Here is a 22,539-nt window from a genome sequence, read left to right as displayed (position 1 = left end):
ATTGTAAATAGAGCTGCAGTGAACATTGGGGTACATGTGTCTTTTTGAATTATGGTTTTCTCCAGGTATATGCCCAGTAGTGGGATTGTTGGGTCATATGGGAGTTCTATTTATCATTTTCTAAGGAACCTCCATACAGTTCTCCATAGTGGCTGTATCAATTTACATTGCCACCAACAGTGCAAGAGTGTTTCCTTTTCTCCACACCCTCTCCAGCATTTCTTCTTTGTGGATTTTTTGATAATGGCCATTCTGACAGTTGTCAGGTGATACCTAATTGTAGTTTTGATTTGCATTTCTCTAATGATTAGTGAAGCTGAGTATCCTTTCATGTATTTGTTGGCCATCTGTATGTCTTCTCTGGAGAAATGTCTATTTAGGTCTTCTGCCCATTTTTGGACTGGGTTGTTTGTTTTTGTGGTGTTGAGCTGCATGAGCTGGTTATATATTTTGGAGATTAATCCTTTGTCAGTTGCTTCGTTTGCAAATATTTTCTCCCATTCTGAGGGTTGTCTTTTCATCTTGTTTATGGTATCCTTTGCTGTGCAAAAGATTTTAAGTTTCATTAGTACCCATTTGTTTATTTTTATTTTGATTTCCCTTACTCTAGGAGGTGGGTCAAAAAGGATCTTGCTGTGATTTATGTCATAGAGTGTTCTGCCTATGTTTTCGTCTAAGTTTTATAGTGTCTGGCCTTACATTTAGGTTTTTAATCCATTTTGAGGTTATTTTTGTGTATGGAGTTAGGGTGTGTTCTAATTTCATTCTTTTACATGTAGCTGTCCAGTTTTCCCAGCACCACTTATTGAAGAGGCTGTCTTTTCTCCATTGTATATTCTTGCCTCCTTTGTCAAAGATAAGGTGACCATATATGTGTCGGTTTATCTCTGGCCTTTCTATCCTGTTCCATTTATCTATATTTCTGTTTTTGTGCCAGTACCATACTGTCTTGACTACTGTAGCTTTGTAGTATAGTCTGATGTCAGGCAGCCTGATTCCTCCAGCTCTGTTTTTCTTTCTCAAGATTGCTTTGGCTATTCAAGATCTTTGTGTTTCCATATAATTTGTAAAATTGTTTTTCTAGTTCTGTGAAAAATGCCATTGGCAGTTTGATAGGGATTGCATTGAACCTGTAGATTGCTTTGGGTAGTATAGTCATTTTCACCATATTGATTCTTCCAATCCAGGAGCATGGTATATCTCTCCATCTATTTATGTTATCTTTGATTTCTTTCATCAGTGTTTTATAGTTTTCTGAGTACAGGTCTTTTGCCTCCTTAGGTAGATTTATTCCTAGGTATTTTAATCTTTTTGTTGCAATGGTAAATGGGAGTGTTTCCTTAATTTCTCTTACTGATCTTTCGTTGTTAGTGTATAGGAATGCAAGAGATTTCTGTGCATTAACTTTGTATCCTGCAACTTTATCAAATTCATTGATTAGTTCTAGTAGTTTTCTGGTGGCATCTTTAGGATTTTCTATGTATAGTATCATGTTATTGGCAAACAGTGACAGTTTTACTTCTTCTTTTCCAATTTGGATTCCTTTTATTTCTTCTTCTCTGATTGCTGCGGCTAGGACTTCCAGTACTATGTTAAATAATAGTGATGAGAGTGGACATCCTGGTCTCATTCCTGATCTTAGAGGAAATGCTTTCAGTTTTTCACCATTGAGAAGATGTTTGCTGTGGGTTTGTTGTACATGGCTTTTATTATTTTGAGATAGGTTCCCTCTGTGCCCACTTTCTGGAGAGTTTTTATCATAAATGGGTGTTGAATTTTGTCTAAAGCTTTTTCTGTATCTATTGAGATGATCATATGATTTTTATTCTTTAATTTGTTAATATGGTGTATCACATTAATTGTTTTATGGATACTGAAGAAGCCTTGCATCCCTGGGATAAACCCCACTTGATCATGGTGTATGATCCTTTTAATGTGTTGTTGGATTCTTTTTGCTAGTATTTTGTTGAGGATTTTTGCATCTTATGTTCATCAGTGATATTGGTGTATAATTTTCATTTTTTGTGATATCTTTGTCTGGTTTTGGTATCAGGGTGATGGTGGCCTCATAGAATGAGTTTGGGAGTGTTCCTTCCTCTGCAATTTTTTGGAAGAGTTTGAGAAGGATAGGTGTTAACTCTTCTCTAAATGTTTGATAGAATTCGCCTGTGAAGCCATCTGGTTCTGGACTTTTGTTTGTTGGAAGATTTTTAATTACAGTTTCAATTTCATTCCCTGTGATTGGTCTGTTTATATTTTCTAATTCTTCTTGGTTCAATCTTGGAAGGTTGTACTTTTCCAAGAATTTGTCCCTTCCTTCCAGGTTGTCCATTTTATTGGCATATAGTGGCTTGTAGTAGTCTCTTATGATCTTTTGTATTTCTGTGGTGTTGGTTGTAATCTCTTCTTTTTCATTTCTAATTTTATTGATTTGAGTCCTCTCCCTTTTTTTCTTGATGAGTCTAGCTAAAGCTTTAGCATTTTGTTTATCTTCTCAAAGAACCAGCCTTTAGTTTTATTGATCTTTGCTATTGTTTTCTTTGCTTCTATTTCATTTATTTCTGATCTGATCTTTATGATTTCTTTCCTCTACTAACTTTGGGTTTTCTTCTTTCTTCTTTTTCTAGTTGCTTTAGGTGTAAGGTTAGATTGTTTATTTGAGATTTTTTTTTTTCTTAAGGTGAGCTTGAATTGCTGTGAACTTCCTTCTCAAAACTGTGTTATGTTTTGGATCGTTATGTTTTCGTTGTCATTTGTTTCTAGGTATTTTTTGTTTTGCTCATTGATTTCTTCAGTTATTGGCCATTTAGCAGTGCACTGTTTATCCTCCATGTATTTGTGCTTTTTACTGTTTTTTTCCTATAATTGATTTTTAGTCTCATAGCGTTGTGGTCGGAAAAGATGCTTGATACGATTTCAGTTTTCTTAAATTTTCCAAGGCTTGATTTGTGACACATGATGTGATCTATTCTGGAGAACATTCCATGTGCACTTGAGTAAAGTGTATTCTTCCAGTTTCGGGTGGAATGTCCTAAAAATATCATTTAAGTCTATCTGGTCTATTGTGTCATTTAAAGCTTGTGTTTCCTTATTTATTTTCTGTTTGGATGATCTGTCTATTGGCGTAAGTGGGGTGTTAAAGTCCCCCACTATTATTGTGTTACTATTTCTTCTTTTATGGCTGTGAGCATTTGCCTTATGTATTGAGCTGCTCCTATGTTGGGTGCATAAATATTTATAATTGTAATGTTTTCTTCTTGTATTGATCCCTTGATCATTTTGTAGTGTCCTTCCTTATTTCTTGCAACAGTCTTTATTTTAAAATCTATTTTATCTGATATGAGTATTGCTACTCCAACTTTCTTTTGATTTCCATTTGCATGGAATATCTTTTTCCATCCCCTCACTTTCAGTCTGTATGTGTCCCTAGGTCTGATGTGGCTTTCTTGTAGACAGCATATATAAGGGTCTTGTTTTTGTATCCATTCAGCCAGTCTGTGTCTTTTGGTTAGAGCATTTAATCCATTTACATTCAAGGTCATCATCAATATGTATGTTCCTATTACCATTTTCTTAATTGTTTTGGGTTTGTTTTTGTAGGTCCTTTTCTTCTCTTGTGTTTCCCACTTTGAGAATTTCCTTTTGCATTTGTTGTAAAGCTGGTTTGGTGGTGCTGCCCTCTCTTAGCTTTTGCTTGTCTGTATAGCTCTTGATTTCTCTGTCAAATATGAATGAGATTCTTGCTGGATAGAGTAATCTTGGTTGTAGTTTCTTCTCTTTTATCACTTGAAATATATCCTGCCACTTCTGGCTTGCAGAGTTTCTGCTGAAAGATCAGGGGTAACCTTACGGGGATTCCCTTGTATGTTATTTGTTGCTTTTCCCTTGCTGATTTTAATGTTTTTTCTTTGTATTTAATTTTTGATAGTTTGATTAATATGTCTCAGTGTGTTTCTCCTTGGGTTTATCCTGTATGGGACTCTCTTTGCTTCCTGGACTTAATTGACTATTTCCTTTCCCCTCTTAGGGAAGTTTTCGACTGTAATATCTTCAAATATTTTCTCAGACCTTTCTTTTTCTCTTCTAATTCTGGGACCCCCCTCAGTTGAATGTTGGTGCATTTAATGTTGTCTCAGAGGTCTCTGAGACTGTCCTCAATTCTTTTCATTCTTTTTTCTTTATTTTGCTCCTTGGCAGTTATTTCAACCATTTTATCTTCGAGCTCACTTATCCGTTCTTTTGCCTCAGTTATTCTGCTATTGATTCCTTCTAGAGTATTTTTAATTTCAGTTATTGTGTTGTCCATTGCTGTTTGTTTGCTCTTTTCTTCTTCTAGATCCTTATTAAATGTTTCTTGTATTTTCTCCATTCTGTTTCCGAGATTTTGGATCATCTTTACTATCATTACTCTGAATTCTTTTTCAGGTAGGTTGCCTATTTTGCCTTTGTTTATTTGGTCTTGTAGGTTATTACCTTGTTCCTTTATCTGTAACATATTTTGTTGTCTTTTCACTTATTTATTTTTATTTTTTGATGGCTGGGGCTTTATTTTTGTGTTACTGGTTGTTTGACCTGAGGTGTCCAGCACTGGAATCTCCAGGCAGTTGGATAGAGCCAGGTCTTGCTGCCTAGATGAGGACCTCTGGGAGACCTCACTCTGATTAGTAGTCCCTAGCGTCTGAGTTTCCCTGTTAGTCCAGCGGTTTGGACTTGGAGCTCCCACCACAGGAGCTCCAGCCTGACCTCTGGCCTGGGAACCAAGATCCTGAAAGCCAGGTGGTGTGGCAAAAAAAAAAAAAAAGAAAAAGAAAGAGAAAAAAAGCAGTACAATAACAAAGAATGGAAAATGAAATAAAATGAGAAAGATAAAAAATATATTAGGAAAAATAATATAATTGGAACAACTGCAACATGGTAAAACAAAACCACTACAGAAAAAATAAAGAAAAAGAAGAAAAAATAAATAAAGGGGGAACAAGCCAAAAGGGGCAGAACAATAACAAAGTATAAAGGATAAATTAAAATTAGAAAAATGAAACATTTAATTGAAAAAATAAAGATTTAAATGAATCAAGAACTGTGAATCAACAAGTTAAAACAGACCCCCAATCTAAAAGAAAAAAAAAAAAGAGCCTTTGCTATGGGGGGTGGAGTTTAGGCAGGGGTGGAACTTAGGCAGGGGTGGGGTGGTACCTAGGCTGGTGAGTGGGTGATGTTTGATCGTGGCCGGGGCCTAAGCTCAAGACCCACATAGTTGGAAAAGGCCCTGGGGCTGGGGCCTAGGCAGGGCAACGTTCAAGCGTGGGGCGGGGCCTCTGCTTAGGACCTGCACGGAAAGGGAAAGGCAGAACGTCTAAAGGAGGGCCTTTGGAGTGTGCAGTTCTGGGTTTTGGAGGTAGGGCCCTGAGTGAGGGGGTGTGGCTGGGGTTTAGGCCCAGCACATTGGAGGGGGTTTCAGAGGGGGTCTCTGAGTGTAGAGGTAGGCCCCTGGTGGGGGTATAGGGGCGGGGCTGGGGTTCTGCATGGCAGGAGGGAGGCTCTGAGGGCAGAGGATTTGGCTGGGAGCCCAACAGGCTCCCTGGTGCCTAAGTGGACAGGGAAAGCGCTGACCGCTTCTTTCCGTTCCTCTGCCGCCCACCCACAGTGTGTCTCCCAGGGTGTCCCCTGTCCCCACTGGACCCCTAACCATGGGTGGGTCTCACTGGGTGTAGTAACTCCTCCCCTCCCCCTGCCACCCCTCAGGGGTGCTGGTCCTGTAGGTCCAGTCTTTACTGTTGCTCCCCCTTCCCTCCCTCCCACTCCCTCAGGATCTGCCTGGCTGAGGGGGCCTCGGTGGGTAGAGGATCAGGCCCGGGATCTCAGCAGGCTCCCGGGGACCCAAGTGGGCAGGGGAACTCTGGAAACGCTCCCTTTTGATCCTCTGCCCTCCCAGTGATCCCCCAGTTTCCCTCTTCGGGTGTGGGATCCCTTCCCCTCCCCCAGCCACCTCTCAGGGGCACCAGTCCTGTCCGCCTCCACTTCTCCTCCCCCTTCACTCCCCCCATGCCCCACCTCCTACCAGGTCACTGGGGATTCCTCCCATCCCCTTAGGTGTCTGTGGCCCCCCACCAGTGCCTGGTAGGCGCCCTAGTTGTGTGGAGACACGAATGCTGCGTCCTCCTAGTCCGCCATCTTGACTCCCCCCGAAAAACTGACTTATTAAATCTATAAACATTGTCTATATCCTAACTTATTTAATTTCACTTAGCAATGTTTTATGGTTTTCATTGTGTAGATTGGAATATGTTTCAATATATTGCTAAATATTTCATGTTTTTAATGCTATTTTTAATAGTAGTTAAAAAAATTTATTTTCCAGTTGATATTGCCAGCATGGAGAAATATAATTAATTTTTAGTATATAAACCTTGTATCTAAGAGACTTGTCAAAGTTACTTATAGGTTCTGGTAGTTTTTCCCTAGAACCCTCAGGATTATAACATACAGGAACATAACTACAAATGAAGACTCTGTTACTCTTTCCTTTTCAAACCATCTTTTTATTTATTTATTTATTTATTGTCCTCATTGTACTGGTTAGGATCTCTTTTATAATACTGAATAGAAGTCATGAGAGAGGACCTACCTATTTTATTCACAGTTTTAGTTGAATGAGTTTTATAGATGCCCTTCCTAAGGTTTAGGAAGTCTCTTTGTATTCCTAGTTTGTAGAGTGTTTTGTTAATTAATTAATTAATTAATTTTCATGAAATGGTTTTGAATGTTAATTACTTTTTTAAAAAAATCGATTAAGGTGATATGTTTTTCTCCTTTTCTGTTTTATAGTGAATTATACTGATTGATATTTAAATATTAAACGAGCTTTGTATTTCATGGATAAACTCTACTTCATCCTGATGTATAATTCATTTTATAGGTAGTATTTTGTTGAAAGTTTTTGTGTTTATTTGGGCAAATTATACTAGTGTTTAGTTTTCTATTCCTTTAATGCAAAATTGGATGCAATGTATTCCTTAGCTTCTGTCATCTGATTTTAATATTTGTATTATTTCTTCCTTCAATATTTAATATTTTCTAATATAAAATTTAAAGCTATAAATTTTATTTTAAATGCTCATGTGGCCAATTCCCACAAATTTTTCTAATTTTCCTTCTGATTTAATCTTTTTTCCATATTTTGTTACTTGGAGATGAATTGCTTAATTTCCAATTATTTTGGAATTTTTCATATTTTGTTCCATTTTTATATTCAGCCAAAGAATCAAAAGTATCTATTTCTATATCTCTTTCTCTGCATGAGTTCCTCTTCTCTAGTAGTTTGTCTTTCAAATTCCTATCTTACCTTCTCAATAGACATGTTTATACTTGTTTCACCTGTAAAAGCTATAGGAGAAATATACTTTCTGGGTCTTGAAAATGTCTTGAGGATATTTTGGGAATAGCATATAATCTGAGTGTATCTGGCATATAGGATGGATAGACAGGTATGTAAAAGATTATATGCCATGTTAGTGAATTATAAGAAGGCCACACACACACAGATCTGGCTAGTAAAATTTGGTTCTAATTGTTCGATATTTTAGACAATCATGTATTTTTTTGAGGATTGGGTATATAAATATATCTGTGTTTTACCAAAGTAAATTCTTCTAGGAACAATTCTGGGACTGCTCATAAAATGACAGAAGATTACTTCGAGAGCTGAGTTGTGAGCAAATAAAGATCTACGTTAGGACAGTGATAAGAGTGGTTAAGAGGTTTTGCTAAAATGTAGTGGTGGGATATGAAGTGAGGGAAATTGAGAAGTCACAGATGACAGAAATAGAAAAGCTTTCCCTTTTCAGTTTAATAGCATGTTTCAGATAAAGGTGGTAGGTTCAGTTTTGTACATTTTTAATTTTAGGTACTTATTGAATGATTGGAGACTATCCTACAAATAGAAATATGGGTCTGAACTTAGGAAAACAGCTGGGTTAGATATGAAAAATTTGACAGCTAGATCTAAGTTGATAATAATAGATGATATGGGAGTGGATGATATTGCCAAGGGACATATGACAAAGCCTTGAGAAAATGCCAGCATACTGGGAAGTGATGCAGAAAACGTCTGACCACCGAGAAAGGTGATCAGAGTGATAGCAGGAGGATAATAGAAAAATCTGCTTAATTTTAAGTTCACTCCTCTCTGAGCTTTCATAAAAAGGACACATAGTAAACTTAGGTAGAGACATAGCATCTGGAAGGAAAGACTGAATGTGGTATTGTCTTCATTTCTTTATTTACATTTAAAGATCCAGAATAGTTACTTGAATTATAAATGTTGTCTAAATTGTTTCTCTCTTTATTTTCGCCCTGCAAGTAAGTGAATGTTTTTTCAAAACTAGGTGTATTTATCTTATATTTTATTAATTCTATGCTAATAAATCTTAGATTTCTTTAGCAATAATCAAATATATTTGAATTAGTAGTTTCCAAGATGCTTATTTCTTTTGTTTTTAAGATTCAGATTTTTGGGGGTTATTGTTGTGACATCATACTACTTAGTTTATGTTTTGCTTAAAATAGGAATATAGAAAAGTTGATGTAAAGTAAAATTGAATGCAAGTACTAGACCTGACCCTTGATTTTATTGATGGTACATTTTGGCAAGGTCTCTTGGGGTACCTCCACTCAAACTTTAAACACAGCGCACACACACAAATATATATACTCCTTCAATAAGTAACGTGTGTTTGATCTTGAAGCAGATATTCCTCATCTGTACTTGACTTTGAATGATATGTCATATGTTGAATTTGTTATTGGTTTTTAGTAAGAATATATTCAAATTCCATTTTAAAGTTGTTTTTAAGAATAGATACAAGTTCATTATATCTTTACAAAACATTCTTCTTTGGTTTCCTTTTATCATGTTTTAAGGTTACATGTGACTATAATGTTCCACAATGAGACAGAGATTGATAATCAGGAAAGAATAGCCCTTTAATGTGATTTATATCTATAGATTTTATGTCAGATATGAAAAGTTGCTGTTTAAATTGTAAAGGAGGATCCATTAAAGAACACTTTAAACCATTTTACTATTTAACATACCTTGAACTCTTCTTTTTAGAATTATGCCTTTTAAAGCAAACTTTAGTTGCTTATCAAATGTTTGCAAAATATGATTTGATAAAGTTAAATTATTCTAATATTAATAAAATACAGAAATAATAGCCTTTTAAATAGTACATTTAATATGAAGGTATCTGGTGTTTCAGGGGAGTATAGAAGCCAGTTATTTTCTAATTTCCATCAGTAATTTTAATTTCCTCTTGTCAGGTAAGGTTAGACAAAGGTAGACTGTGTATATAGTAGGGAATGGTGAAGGTATAAAAAGTCTTCAAATGTCTACCATTTTGTCCTATTGTCCTATTGGTTTCAGTGTATGGTTGGGCTAGATGTGAAATAACCTGTAGGTTGCTGCCTAGTTCTGGGATGAATCTCTGAAAATATCACATAGCAGTTGACATTTTTGTTACAATGGAATCATTCCCTAGTTATCTTCACTTAAACTACTCCCCTTCAAGTATTTCTTAATCATATTTTCTTTTATTTGCTCAAATCATATTTTTGACAAACTGAATTGTCCTATGGTTTGGCTCAGTCTTTTAATATACTATCCAGCATTTGCCTTTAATTTCTTATAAATCTAATTTCTAACATGATTTATTTTCTTCATATCAGTGTTTAGGTAAAAGAAGTACTTTGCCTTTACCAGTGTATGAAAACTAACCTCTTAGAGGCTGGCCAAAATCTTCCAATTGTACAATTCCTAGAGCTAATATAATCCTCTCATTGTGCAGATGAAAGCAGTTAGACCTAGTGAGGTAAAGTGAGTTAGTTGCCCAAGACTGACAAGAGATACTACCAAGGATGATGCTTTAGTCTGGTTTTTGATTTGCTTCCCAATCTTATGTTTATTCATATGCATATATAATATATATTCATATATATTGAATATAATATATATTATATGATATGTGTGAAAGGGACTTAAGCATCTGCAAATTTTGGTATCCGTAGGGGCCCTGGATCCTATTTCCCCCACCCCATAGCAAGGGGCTACTGTACTTTTATTCCCACTTGCCTCCTCACAATCTGTAAGGAGTGAGGATTCTCCATGGCAAAGGCTATCAAGCTAAGTCAACTTTTTATCCCTATAGCCTAGTGTTTTGCACAGACTAAGAGATATTTGATTCCTTATGCATGTACATAAACACTATATCAGTTGGGTTGCTTATGGTGTTAGGAGCAGAAAACCCACTTCACACTGGCCTTCAATGACTGAACAGGAGCTTACAGGTTCTAGTAAAAAGTCTTAGGAAAAAAAAAAAAGGTCTCACAGAAAGTGTAAACGTAGGCTGGTCTTTGATCCAGAAGTTCATGATTCCATTTGGAATAAACTCTTACTCTTACTCTTTATTTCTGTAATTCTCATAGCTCTGCTCCCTTTGGGTTTTAGCTTCATCCTCAGGCTTGCTTCTCTCCTACAGAAAGAGCTTTCAATACTCCTGGAATTATGTACTTCCTCTTTTACACCCTAAGAGGAAGGAAGGAATTACCCAGCAAAACTTCTGACCTTTCCTCTTAATTGCACCAATTAGATCAAGTGCTGTTCCCTCAGACAGTTTGTCAGTGTGGGTGTGATGATTACCCTCACTGGTTTAGGACAGTTAAGGCCCTCTCTTATTGCTGGGACAGTGCTGGGGATAGTGTATGGCAACAATCTATCTAAACTGGTATACAGTAGGAAAGGATTTCAACATCAAATTTTTATTACTCATCATAGGTTGTATATACATGTGGATGTATACGTGAGCTTTCATTTGGAGGTTAAGGGAAAGGAGCCCAATAGACTCTGTGACCAGAATTAAGTATTAAGTTTACATTAATTGTTTTTTTAATTTTAAACAATTAATTAACTAGGTAGTATAGCACCATAAACATGACACCACAAGTGTCTGAATTCCAAAAGAAAAGAAATAAGCAACTTGGAAACTAATGATTGTATTGTATCTGATTATTGCTAAAGAATCCTAAAATTTTTTGGCAAAATTGATATCTAAGAAAGTACTTTTCAAGCTTTAATGTATAAATCACCTGGGGATCTCATTAAAATCCAGATTTTGATTTAGTAGGTGTGGAGTGGGACCTATAATTCTGCATTTTTAATAAGTTCCTAGGTGATTCTAGTGCTGGTGGTCCATTTTACATAGCTAAGGTTTAAAAGACCAAACTGTTTTTGTCATTTTCTAAAGGTGTTGAGAACCGGCTCAGTTTGCTATTGCAGGCCACCAGCGTCTCTTTTCTGGACTTGTGCAGTAGCCTTGTAGTAGCCTCCCTCCTTAACCCCCTTGTTCCACTACAATCCATTCTCTAAATGGAGCTTCTAGTGATCATTTTAATATGTAAATCAATCACATCACTCCCATAATTAACCTTCTACTGGTATTCCATTGCATTAGAATAAAATCTAAACTCTTTACCATAACTACACTGTACTAAATGATGCAGCCCCTGCCTGCCTCTCCAAACTCATTTCATACCACTCTTCCCTTTATTCACTTTGCTTGAGTGCTTTGCAACCGCCCTTCATGCTGCTTGTAATGTGGACCCTGCATCTTCACATGACTGGCTTCTTCTCTTTATTCAGGTCTCTGCTTAAATATTAACCACTTCTGAGTGTATCTTATGAGTGACTTCAGAGAAATAAATTCTTGGGGGATTGTTGTACTGAGAGTAGATCACCAACTCTGTCAATTCAGTTAATGAGTGATGTAAAAGTCACTTTAAATTTTTGGTTGGTTCAGTTCATATTAGAGATTATTTCATAATGCATTTAAAGGGTTTGTTTCCATATTTTTATAGTATTAATAGATATTTCTTTTTCCTATCCAAGTCACTGTGTGCCCAGTATTCAGCAGACAGACGAGAAGATGAGAAGATGTGTGATCATTTGATTAGAGCAGCCAAATATCGAGACCATGTGACAGCAACTCAGCTAATCCAGAAAATTATCAACATTCTCACAGACAAGCATGGAGCCTGGGGAAATTCTGCAGTGAGGTAAAGTTATACCTTTAGGATTTGGCCACTGATTTTCTATAGAAGTCCTTGGTTTAGATAAATGGCTTTGGATATGATCAAGGCCAGATGAAGAACAAAGTAATTTAATTTTGTATTTTATCTTCTACGATGAATTTAAAGCAAAGGGGAAGGAGAAAATCAGTATGAGTATAGTTATGGATCTTTGTGGATATTTCAGTTCCCTTCAACTACTTCTAAAAGAATAGTTGCTCATATATTTATTCATTTTGAAGTGAACTGTTAAGGGAAGTAGTTAGCGTAAACTGCTTTTACTAGTTGCACTTACATCTGAATTTATACAAGTACAATACTTTATTTTAAGAAACTATTCCCTATTTTACACTTTTGAGTTTTTAACACATAAATTTGAAAACATAATAATATGTGTTGTTTTCTTGAATTTTGTTGCAAATTACAGGGCTGTGATGAAAAAATACCATCTTTAAAATTTTATTTACTACATCTACCTCCTTTTAAGATTACCAAACTGAAGGTGCAATTTTTTATTCTAATTTTAGAAACAAAATATTTACATTCTAGGACTAAGGAACTTAGATAAATCATAAAATTTAGTCTTTTTGGAATATTTTATTCTACAAGTCTTAGGAACATGTTTTGACTCATTTAAGTAATGTTAATGAAAAACATTAATGTTAATGTTAATGTTATTTTCCCATTAGAAAGATATTTTTTAATTCCTCTTTTCTGCATAACTTTTTCTGGAAGACAACAACAACAAAAGAAAATAGAAAATTACTTGTATATTATATATAGGCGTAACTGGTTTCTGCTTGTGTTTTAAGCAATTCATGTGTCTAGCAGACATCAAAGTCTAGTTTTAGAGATTTTCCAGTAAACTGAAAAAGATTTTAGTTTTTTTTTAAGCTGAACTTTAAACTAGTTGAGTTGAAACCTATCTGATATGGGATGTTTTTGTTTTGAGTACAAGTATTCACTAATATAGAGTAGATATATCTCATCATGCTTATTGTGGAGAATACTTAAAATGAATTATGTTTCTGGGCATATCATTTTTGGTGTTCAGAGGAAGGCATGCAGGTCAAGGTCTTGAAGGCAAAAGGAGTGAGTAAAAGCAGAAACCATGTTTGTTTGTTTGTTTTAATTACTATTCCAGCTGATCTCAGCTGCAAGAATGGTCATGGGAATGACATGAATTACTGGGTCAGGACTCTCTAGTGCCTTATATTGCAACATCTAAAAGCCCATGGGTGTGTGTTTGGAGGGGACTGGGGAAGGGGAGTTGTATTGAGGATTTTAGAGTTTCCAGATACTTTAATGTAACAGATTTGTTATAGTCATTTTGACACCTGGTACTGAATAAATTAGAAGATTACTTTGATGTACAGTGCTTGGCACATACTGGGAACTAAATATGTGTTTGTTACTTTTTTTTTTTAGGCTTAAAATTTTTTTTTTTTTACCTAAAAGGAGTTTTACAATTTTAAAATGAAAACCTTTAGGCAACTTATGCCAAAGGGGTCATTTTTATAAGATCAAAATTCTTTCTTGTGATAGCTATACCATTGTATAGCTCAGTATACCTGTGCTGTCAACACGAAAGCGTTTTTCTGAAGTGATTTTGGTGTAATAAAGTATCTTGGAGAACTAAATGGACTGTGAAATGTATTTGTCTAGAAATAATTAGTGTTTCTGTAATAGAGTTGTTCAAGGGTTTGACTCTATTATTCTATAAAGCCAGAAAAAATTGAATTCTGAAATTTTAATATTTCCCCAAATTTACAGAACATTTTTTACTTTTTTGCTCCCAAGTAAAAATAGCTGTCAAACTGTTTGCTTTTAAATGTGTACATTTTTAATTAAGAGCAACAACCAAGGATGCGTCATTGAAAGGAAAATTGATATTAGTGAATTGATATTTTCCTCTTTATAAATCTCATAACTTACTTAGATTTTATTAAAAACAATGCTTAGCAAAGCACATTGCCTCCATGCTGATATTTTTGTCGTTGTATTTAGTTCAGTGTCACATTCAGCTGTTACTTATTTGGAATACCTGGTTGTTCCCTAATGCCTTTAATACAGTTATCTTAAAGTAGACCTTTTCAGTATTAATTCCAATTAGAGTGGATTTCTAGACCTTGGTGCCCTTTTTTAGGAAGCTATGTAAGAAAATGTAGTTGATAAAACGTATGCTTACCATTCTTTGAGAGTGGTTAACTATTCTGATTTCCCTTGTATGAGGCTTGCATAATCAGCTTGTAAATCATGGACATGGTTATAATAAATGAGACTAACACAGTGTACTTTGTTCTTCACTTAGCATAATTCTAGAAAACATAAATGGCATTAGAGAGAAATCAGAGTCATACTGTAGCTATAATGCATTTAACTATCCTAAGCCTGTTAAAAGAAATATGCACATTGAGCAAAATTCTAGTAAAGAGGATTAAATTATTTTAAGTATAATTCCTTTGTGTTTTATCTTAAGAATTATAGTAGCATTTTGTCTTATAAATTCAATCATATTAGAATATATAGAAATTTCATTTGTGGCATTTTTTATTTTGACCCTCCTTTGGAATCCACATAAATTTCCTTGTAGCCATGGCTATGTAGGCCTAATACTTCCCATTAATGTCATTTGTTTTGTTTCACTATTGATGGCTTTCCTAATGCCACACGATCAGCGGGCTGCAATCCTGGCAGCTGGCCTGGGATCGGCAGTGGTTTTAATAAATCACAATCAGACCCATGCCATTACATCAATATTTTTAGTCAATTATAGAGAAGGTCAGGTGCTACATTCAGTATAGGAGCCTCAGCATGTGGCATTTGAGAAACATCTGGTCCTGCAACAAAACTGCAAGCCGGGAAAAAAAGAATCCAATTTATCCCATCTAAAGAGACCAAATGAAATCTGCTGCTTTATGGATAACACAATGATGATTATAGCCATTTTGAACATGTTATACTTGCTAGACTTAATACCCTTTATAAAGACATATTCCCAAAAGTTTCCATTCAATAAAAACTGAAAATGAAAATATTATTTTCTCAGAAGCAGATGGGAATTGTTGTTTCCTCACAGCAGGCATCTAATATCTTTTGACACCTAGTGACCTGCCTGAATGCAATTTGTGTCTTAATATCCCGCTTATACCAGCTTTTGCCACAAGAGAAAGAGAGAGGAGCTCTCTCTCTTTCTCTCTCTCTCCTTTCTTTGATGCCTAGACTATTGCATTGGCAGGTAAAGAAAGTATTCCTCCCTTAGAGCTCTTATAACTGTGTGCCCTTTACTGTCATTGCATTTTTTCAAATGCTTAGAGATTTCAGGAAATAATGGGACAGACAAGTACCTGTTCATCCATACATTACTGTCACCTGGAGTGAGGCTCAGGTGAAAACAGAGAGAGCTTGATAAGAATAGTGGAATAAGCAAGAAAGAGGCCACAAATGAACAGAGTGGCAGAAGTAATTTTTTTCCGGTGCATGGAGCAGGCATTGTGTTTATTTGGGTCAGAAGACAAATCATCTTTCATGTAGATGACACCTGGTAAAGTGGCTGAATGTAAGAAGGATGAGGAGAGATGATGGAGAACACTGGATGGAAGTCTCAGAGGACATACTACCCTTTTCTCATATCGTCCTTCATTGCATTCTAATAGGCTGACTAATGTACCATGGAAATTCGCTCTTGGTATTAGTCCGGGAAAGAAGGTGGTTCTCTTCTCCTCTGAAAAATGCATGGATAGAGCTAGAAACATAAATTATCTTAGAAGTAATAAGGTTTAGGAGTTTTTAAGAGAATCTCTTATCAAGATTCTTGAATGCTTTTGATTAGTTTAGGAGACTGTATTTAGGTTTATATTTCTGCTGCTTTAAGAAACTCCGTTTCAGATTGCTTGAATGTGTTCTAATGGATGCCCTCAAGCTAGAGGCGTCTCTCCCTGAAAGACATTCATCTTTTTTCTGTGTCACAAGCTTGCCAGTAAAATCTTTGTGATGCTCTCTCCAATTTTTCTTCAGTAAATCAAATCTTCCTTCTTTCAGAAAGATGAATGCTGTAAGGTTGGAGTGTTATAAAAAAAAAAAAATCAATGCAGGCAAAATTGAAACAGTATGCCTCTGTATTGATTGGCCTTGTGAAATCGAAACTAACAGCTTTGTAACTGTTCCAGTGGACAGTTAGCTGACCTGTAATGGGCAAACTATCAATATTAACATTACTATTTTATTTTGTACTATGTCATTTTAAAATCCAGAGTCCAAGGAAAGGAAAGGCCTAAAGAATTTTTAATCTTTGTAGGAAATATCCCATTTTCTTTTTATATGCCATTGTTTGAAGAAAGCAGTAGCTAATGGACTTGACCTATAAAAAACTAAGATTAGGGCAGTGTTGGGTTTATATCAGTTACTCTTTTTAAAACACAACCAAAAAAAACACCTTGATTTTTTTGAAAATAATTTCTGATTTAAAAAAAAATCTTTCGCTGGTGAAATTTAATATTGAACTCATCTTTTTGGATGTGTTTCCCATTTCAACGAAAGTGCATTATGTCTTTTGAAAACATTCTTCATCTCCAGTTTTTTATTAAGTAGGTAATACCAGTGAATTTCTAGAGAAATTAAAGTGCTAACACACTTTCCTTATCAAGAGTTCATTTTAGGCGTATGATTTCATTATAGTACATGGGTAATCAAGCAGATGTCTAGTCATAGGTATAATATACCCAATCTTATTCTTTCAAATGCTTTTGTTTTTATTCCTACCCACCCCTGGGAGCTAGTGCTTGACATCAGTACAAGCACCACTCATTGCTCTCTCTGGAGCTTTGATGATGCTAGAAATTCTTTATAACCAATCCCGACAATAACATTATAAGATGGCTTAATAAACCGAACATTTTTCCCATTTACCCCCTCCTTGTTCCCTTTCTTAAAAGGAAAGAAAAAAATCAATAGCTTACAAAACAAATGGAAGAATCTATGGAGATGTCAGTTAAAGAAAACAGGTGTATTTGAAAGTGTTTACATGAAAAGAATAGTTTCAAACACTAAGCACATTAAATACCTATGACCAGAACATAATGAGACTTGTTCATGTTCTTAGTTTTGTGATAAGTTGATATTTTTTAAATTTATTTTCTTATTGAAGTATAATTGATTACAATGTTGTGTTAATTTCTGCTGTACAGAAAAGTGACTCAGTTATCCATATATATACATTCTTTTTTATATTCTTTTCCATTGTGGTTTATTACAGGATATTGAATATAGTTCCTTGTGCTATACAGTAGGACCTTGTTGTTTATCCATCCTATATATAATAGTTTGCATCTGCTAACCCCAAACTCCCGGTCCATCCCCCCCCACCCCAACTCCCTCTCCCCCTTGGCAACCACAAGTCTGTTTGCTATGTCTGCGAGTCTGTTTCTGTTTCGTATATAAGTTCATTTGTGCCATATTTTAGATTCCACATATAAGTGATGTTATGTGGTATTTGCCTTTCTCTGTCTGACTTACTTCACTTAGTGTGATAATCTTTAGTTGCATCCATGTTGCTGCAAAGAAATTTCTGGTATCAATCTATCATGAAGACATGCTGATGTGTCAGTACTGAGGAGCAGTTCTTTTTCCCTCATATTTTATGGCCACGGTGTAGTTGTGTTATATAGTTATACATGCTTATGATACAACTTTTATTATTAGTCAAATCTAACAGTACACTGAATGACTTACTAGAAATGTATGACTTATGTTTTGTAAATCAGTGATGCTGAGTATATGAGAATTGAATAGCTATAGTTTCTAATAATATAAGGCAAAAACTACATAATTTTATAGGCAATTAACATGTTTTATAATATTCAAAATGAATATGTTCTTATAATAATTTTGGGTAAAATATTTTTGGTACAAAGTAATTTTAAAGAAATAAACAATAAAATAAGTTATGGTATTAAGTACCGACAATTCAAAGTTAATAAGTTGCAACCATAAAAAAAAAAACACATTGAAAAAGAAATACAAATTATTGCACGTATGTTCACTAAAGACACCAAAAAGTTTGTGTACATTTTTGAAATCCCCTTTCAGTTTCATTATTCAGTGAAGTCTCTTCCTGTTTTTCTTGATAGTCTTTCCTCCTAAGTTCTCTGACAGTTATGCACAATATATGCTGCAGAATTTGGTACCTGACAGTATACTGTGTTGTTTGTTTTGTGTGTAGGTTATAAGATGTTCACTTTATGTTATTGCCATAGTTCCTAGCTTAGTGATGAGCCTGTAGTATATCCTAAATAATTTTTTTTTTTAATCAGGTAGACTACTTGTCTTCATTCATAACTTATCTAACCTTATCATTATGCTAGGTATTAAATCAGATAAATTTCTTTCAACCAAAGCAGCAAGAAATTTAAACAGTAAAGTTCAAAAATATTTTTATCACAACTGGTGGTATTTTATGAAGGATGGTATTAATTCAGAAATTAAGAAAAACGTAGTAGAAATAGAATATATCTGAAAAGAGATGTACTGTAGATAATAGTTACAGACTTGGAAATTTTGGTTTCTATCTGTAAAGAACACTTTTCTGTAACAATTTACTTTGAATATTTCGATTAGGAAAATTTGAAGCTCAATAGGTAATTTTAAATTGTAACTTGGGTGGGGAGTCCTTGAACTTTAATAGTCCCTGGTATAATTTTTGGTATAATCAAAAATTTTCAGAAGTATCTTAAAGGGTTGGAAGCAGATGAAATTATTTAAGGAATTTGAGAAAATTTAGTGGTTTCATATAGACCTGGAGAGGGAACCATGCAATCTGTGTTTTTAACAAGTACCCCAGTACAAAAATCACTTGAAAACCACAGCAGTAGTTTAGCCAAACTTGCAATTTGTTGTCAGGGCTGCCTTCCACTTAAGACTACTGTAGGCTATTCTTGTAGCTGATACTTGGCTGTTTCAAGTTTTGTTTCTCCTGCCTATTGGAGGACTTTTTCTATTCGTATTTATTTAACACCAGCTGTGCATCATTTACTGTGCACAGTAAGGCACTCCAAAAACCAATATGAGTAAAACAGATATGTCTCTTGCCCTCATAGAACTTTCTGTCTAAGAGAGGCAATGGGAGAGTGAACAGAAAATTATAAATAGCTTAAAAGCAGTGATGATAATTTCTCACTGTATATAGCCATAAATAAGGAAATAAAAGCCTTTTTTTTTTTTTTTTTAATCCATCTTTAGTCTTTCTTTGGTAAAAGATCAGTGTGATTTCGTGGAAAGAACTCTAGTGTGACATCTGTATTTCTATTCCTGACTCTTTCACTAACTGGTTATGTGACAATGAACAAGTTAAACTAACAAAATCTTATTTCATATGCATTTTATTTATTTCAGACAGATTACCTGTGAGAAGAAAGCAACAATAGTTGGTTGGCATTAGAGCCTGAGGCTTAAAGGAGGAGGGAGATGTTAACACAAATTATTGCAAAGATGGCAAATGTTAACTATTAAAATAAGTTGATTAAATATAAAATAGATAGCTAGTGAGAAGCAGCCACATAGCACAGGGAGATCAGCTTGGTGCTTTGTGACCAGCTAGAGGGGTGGGATAGGGAGGGTGGGAGGGAGACAGAAGAGGGAGGGGATATGGGGATATATGTATACCTATAGCTTACTCACTTTGTTATACAGCAGAAACTAACACACCACTGTAAAGCAATTACACTCCAATAAAAATGTTAAAAATTTTTTTCTCTTTCTGATATTTAATTGCTAGTGTATAGAAATGCAACAGATTTCTGGTTATTACTTCTGTATACAACAACTTTGCCGAATTCATTGATGAGCTCTAGTAGTTTTCTGGTAGCGTCTTTGGGATTTTCTATGTATAGCATCATGTTATCTGCAAACAGTGACACGTTTACTTCTTCCTTTCTAATCTGGATTCCTTTTATTTCTTTTTCTTGTCTGATTGCTGTGGCTAGGACATCCTAAACTATGTTGAATAAAAGTGGTGAGAGTGGGCGTCCTTGTCTTGTTCTTGATCTTAGATGGAATGCTTTCAGCTTTTCACCATTGAGTGTGATGTTTGCTGTTGGTTTTGTCATATATAGCCTTTATTATGTTGAGGTGTGTTCCATGTATGACCACTCTCTGAAGAGTTTTTATCATAAATGGATGTTGAATTGTATCAAAAGCTTTTTATGCATCTATTGAGATGACCATATGGTTTTTATTTTTCAGTGTTTTAATATGGTGCATCACACTGATTCATTTGTGGATATTGAAAGATTCTTGCATCCCTGGAATAAATCCCACTTGATCATGGTATATGATCGTTTTAATATATTGTTGGAGTCAGTTTGCTAGTATTTTGTTGAGGATTTTTGCATCATGTTCATCAGTGATATTGGCCTGTAATTTTTTTTTGTGTGTGGTATCTTTGTCTGGTTTTTATATTAAGGTGATGGTGGCCTCATAGAATGAGTTTGGAGGTGTTCCTTCCTCTGCAATTTTTGGGAATAGTTTCAGAAGGATAGGTGTTAACTCTTCTCTAAATGTTTGGTAGAATTCACCTGTGAAGCCATCTGGTCCTGGACTTTTGCTTGGTGGGAGTTTTTAAATTACTGATTCAATTTCAGTACTGGTAATTGATCTGTTCATATATTCTATTTTTTCCTGGTTCAGTCTTGGGAGATTGTACCTTTCTAAGAATTTGTTTCTTCTAGGTTGTCCATTTTATTGTCATATAGTTTCTCTTAGTAGTCTCTTATGATCCTTTGTGTTTCTGTGGTGTCAATTGTAACTTCTCTGTTTTCATTTCTGATTATTGATTTGGGCCTTCTCTTTTGAGTTAACATTTGAACCCAGGTAGTCTGACTCAGAGTCTATACTTATAACCATTATGTAACTTCTTAATGTTAGTAATTGGTACTAGGTTTTTGAGTGCTTACAATCTGCCAGTCACTGGCTAATTCCTTTACAAAACTTTCATTGGATCTTCACAATAACCCTGTAAAGTGGATACTATTATTTCTAGTTTGCCTTGGAGTAAATGAAGGCTTAGAGACATTCATGACTTTTCAAATAATAAAGCTTGTGTTTTTACACCTTACAGTTTGCTACTTCAGTCAACATTGAAAGGTTTATCCATGTTTGATGTTTTGTTTCAAGAAGTACAGGTGTGAGTGTCACTCTTTATTTTTTGGGAATTTGATTTTTCTTTTTCTACGCTTTCTACCTACCTTTTACTTACTTATTTTTTTAGTTTTACTTATTTAGCTTGTTTGTGTCCAAACTTTTTTTCATGCAAAAATCAAACCACCAATAAAAAGCCTTATAAATATTGTTCTTAATTAGAACCCAATATACAATATAGATAAGAAGGGTCCCATCCTAGCTGACATCAAGAGATCATGGGTTTGTTACTCATTGCTCTACGATCATCTCATGATGTGAAAATCACTCTGCAGCCTGCAAAGGGAATATTGGTCCAATGGAAGCTTGTTAGAATAAAATCAAAGTGGAACCTAACCTCCTAATTTATAATCTAGGACTGTTTCTAGCTTTCTGCCCTGCCCCTCTATATCTCTCATCATCTTATATTGGGTTATTATTTTTAAAGTGTATTGAATTTTTAGTAAATGATACGTATCAGTGTTCAAATATTACTTACATATGAAAGTGATGTTTGATTGGACCTGGATCAAAACAACACCACATAAGCAACTATAAATATTATTGGAATAATTTGAATATAGATTCAATATTATATGTAATATTGTATTAATAGTTAATTTCTGACTAATTAATACTATCTCTGAATAATAATTGTATTGTTTTATAAGAAAATACCATTGTTGTTCTTAGGGGATACGTTTACTTAAGGGTTGAAGCGTCATGCTGTCTATAACTAATTCTCAAGTGGTCCAGCTAAAAATAAATAAATAAATAAACATGGGGGAGAGAGACTGAGTGGAAGCATGATAAAGGAAATATAGCAAGATAAGTAAACAAGGTGGTTTAGGCAAAGGTATGTAATTCTTTTCGATATTTTTCTTGCTGCTATTCCATAGGTTTGTAACTTTTGCTGGGAAGAATATACTTCTGAGGAAGTACTGAGCGATTGTCTCTTGGGTTTCCCTTACATTGTTTCCCTATAACTGTGGATAATTGAGAATTAAAGCTTGATGTTAAAAATAAAATTTTTTGGTTGCATGTTCAGAATTAGAAAATTTTTTACTTTACTTTCAGAGTTCAGTAAATTCTTACCAAATGCTTTCTGTGTCTTAGAAACAACACGTAGGTTAACGTATTATGCACTTTCCTTGAAAACACCTGGTATAGTCATATTTAACACTGTAAGGTATGGTAGGATGTGCCTAATCTATGCCTTACCGCATTTTATAGGTGAGGAAACAGTTG

General features: G+C 34.9%; 1 protein-coding gene across 3 annotated transcripts in view; it reads left to right on the top strand.

Annotated features, from left to right (window-relative positions):
- LRBA (LPS responsive beige-like anchor protein) overlaps positions 1-22,539 on the top strand; it is a 737,360-nt gene that overhangs the window by 343,240 nt on the left and 371,581 nt on the right. For all 3 annotated transcript variants that reach the window (XM_059922597.1, XM_059922598.1, XM_059922596.1), the window contains exon 37: positions 11,942-12,108. In XM_059922597.1, coding sequence (XP_059778580.1) covers positions 11,942-12,108 — 167 coding nt within the window. The remainder of the gene's footprint in view (positions 1-11,941; positions 12,109-22,539) is intronic.

Source organism: Balaenoptera ricei, chromosome 5, assembly GCF_028023285.1.
Source record: "Balaenoptera ricei isolate mBalRic1 chromosome 5, mBalRic1.hap2, whole genome shotgun sequence".
In the NCBI taxonomy this organism is placed as follows: Eukaryota; Metazoa; Chordata; class Mammalia; order Artiodactyla; family Balaenopteridae; genus Balaenoptera; species Balaenoptera ricei.
The sequence above is the reverse complement of the archived record's forward strand: the minus strand, read 5'-3'. Positions and strand labels throughout refer to the sequence as shown.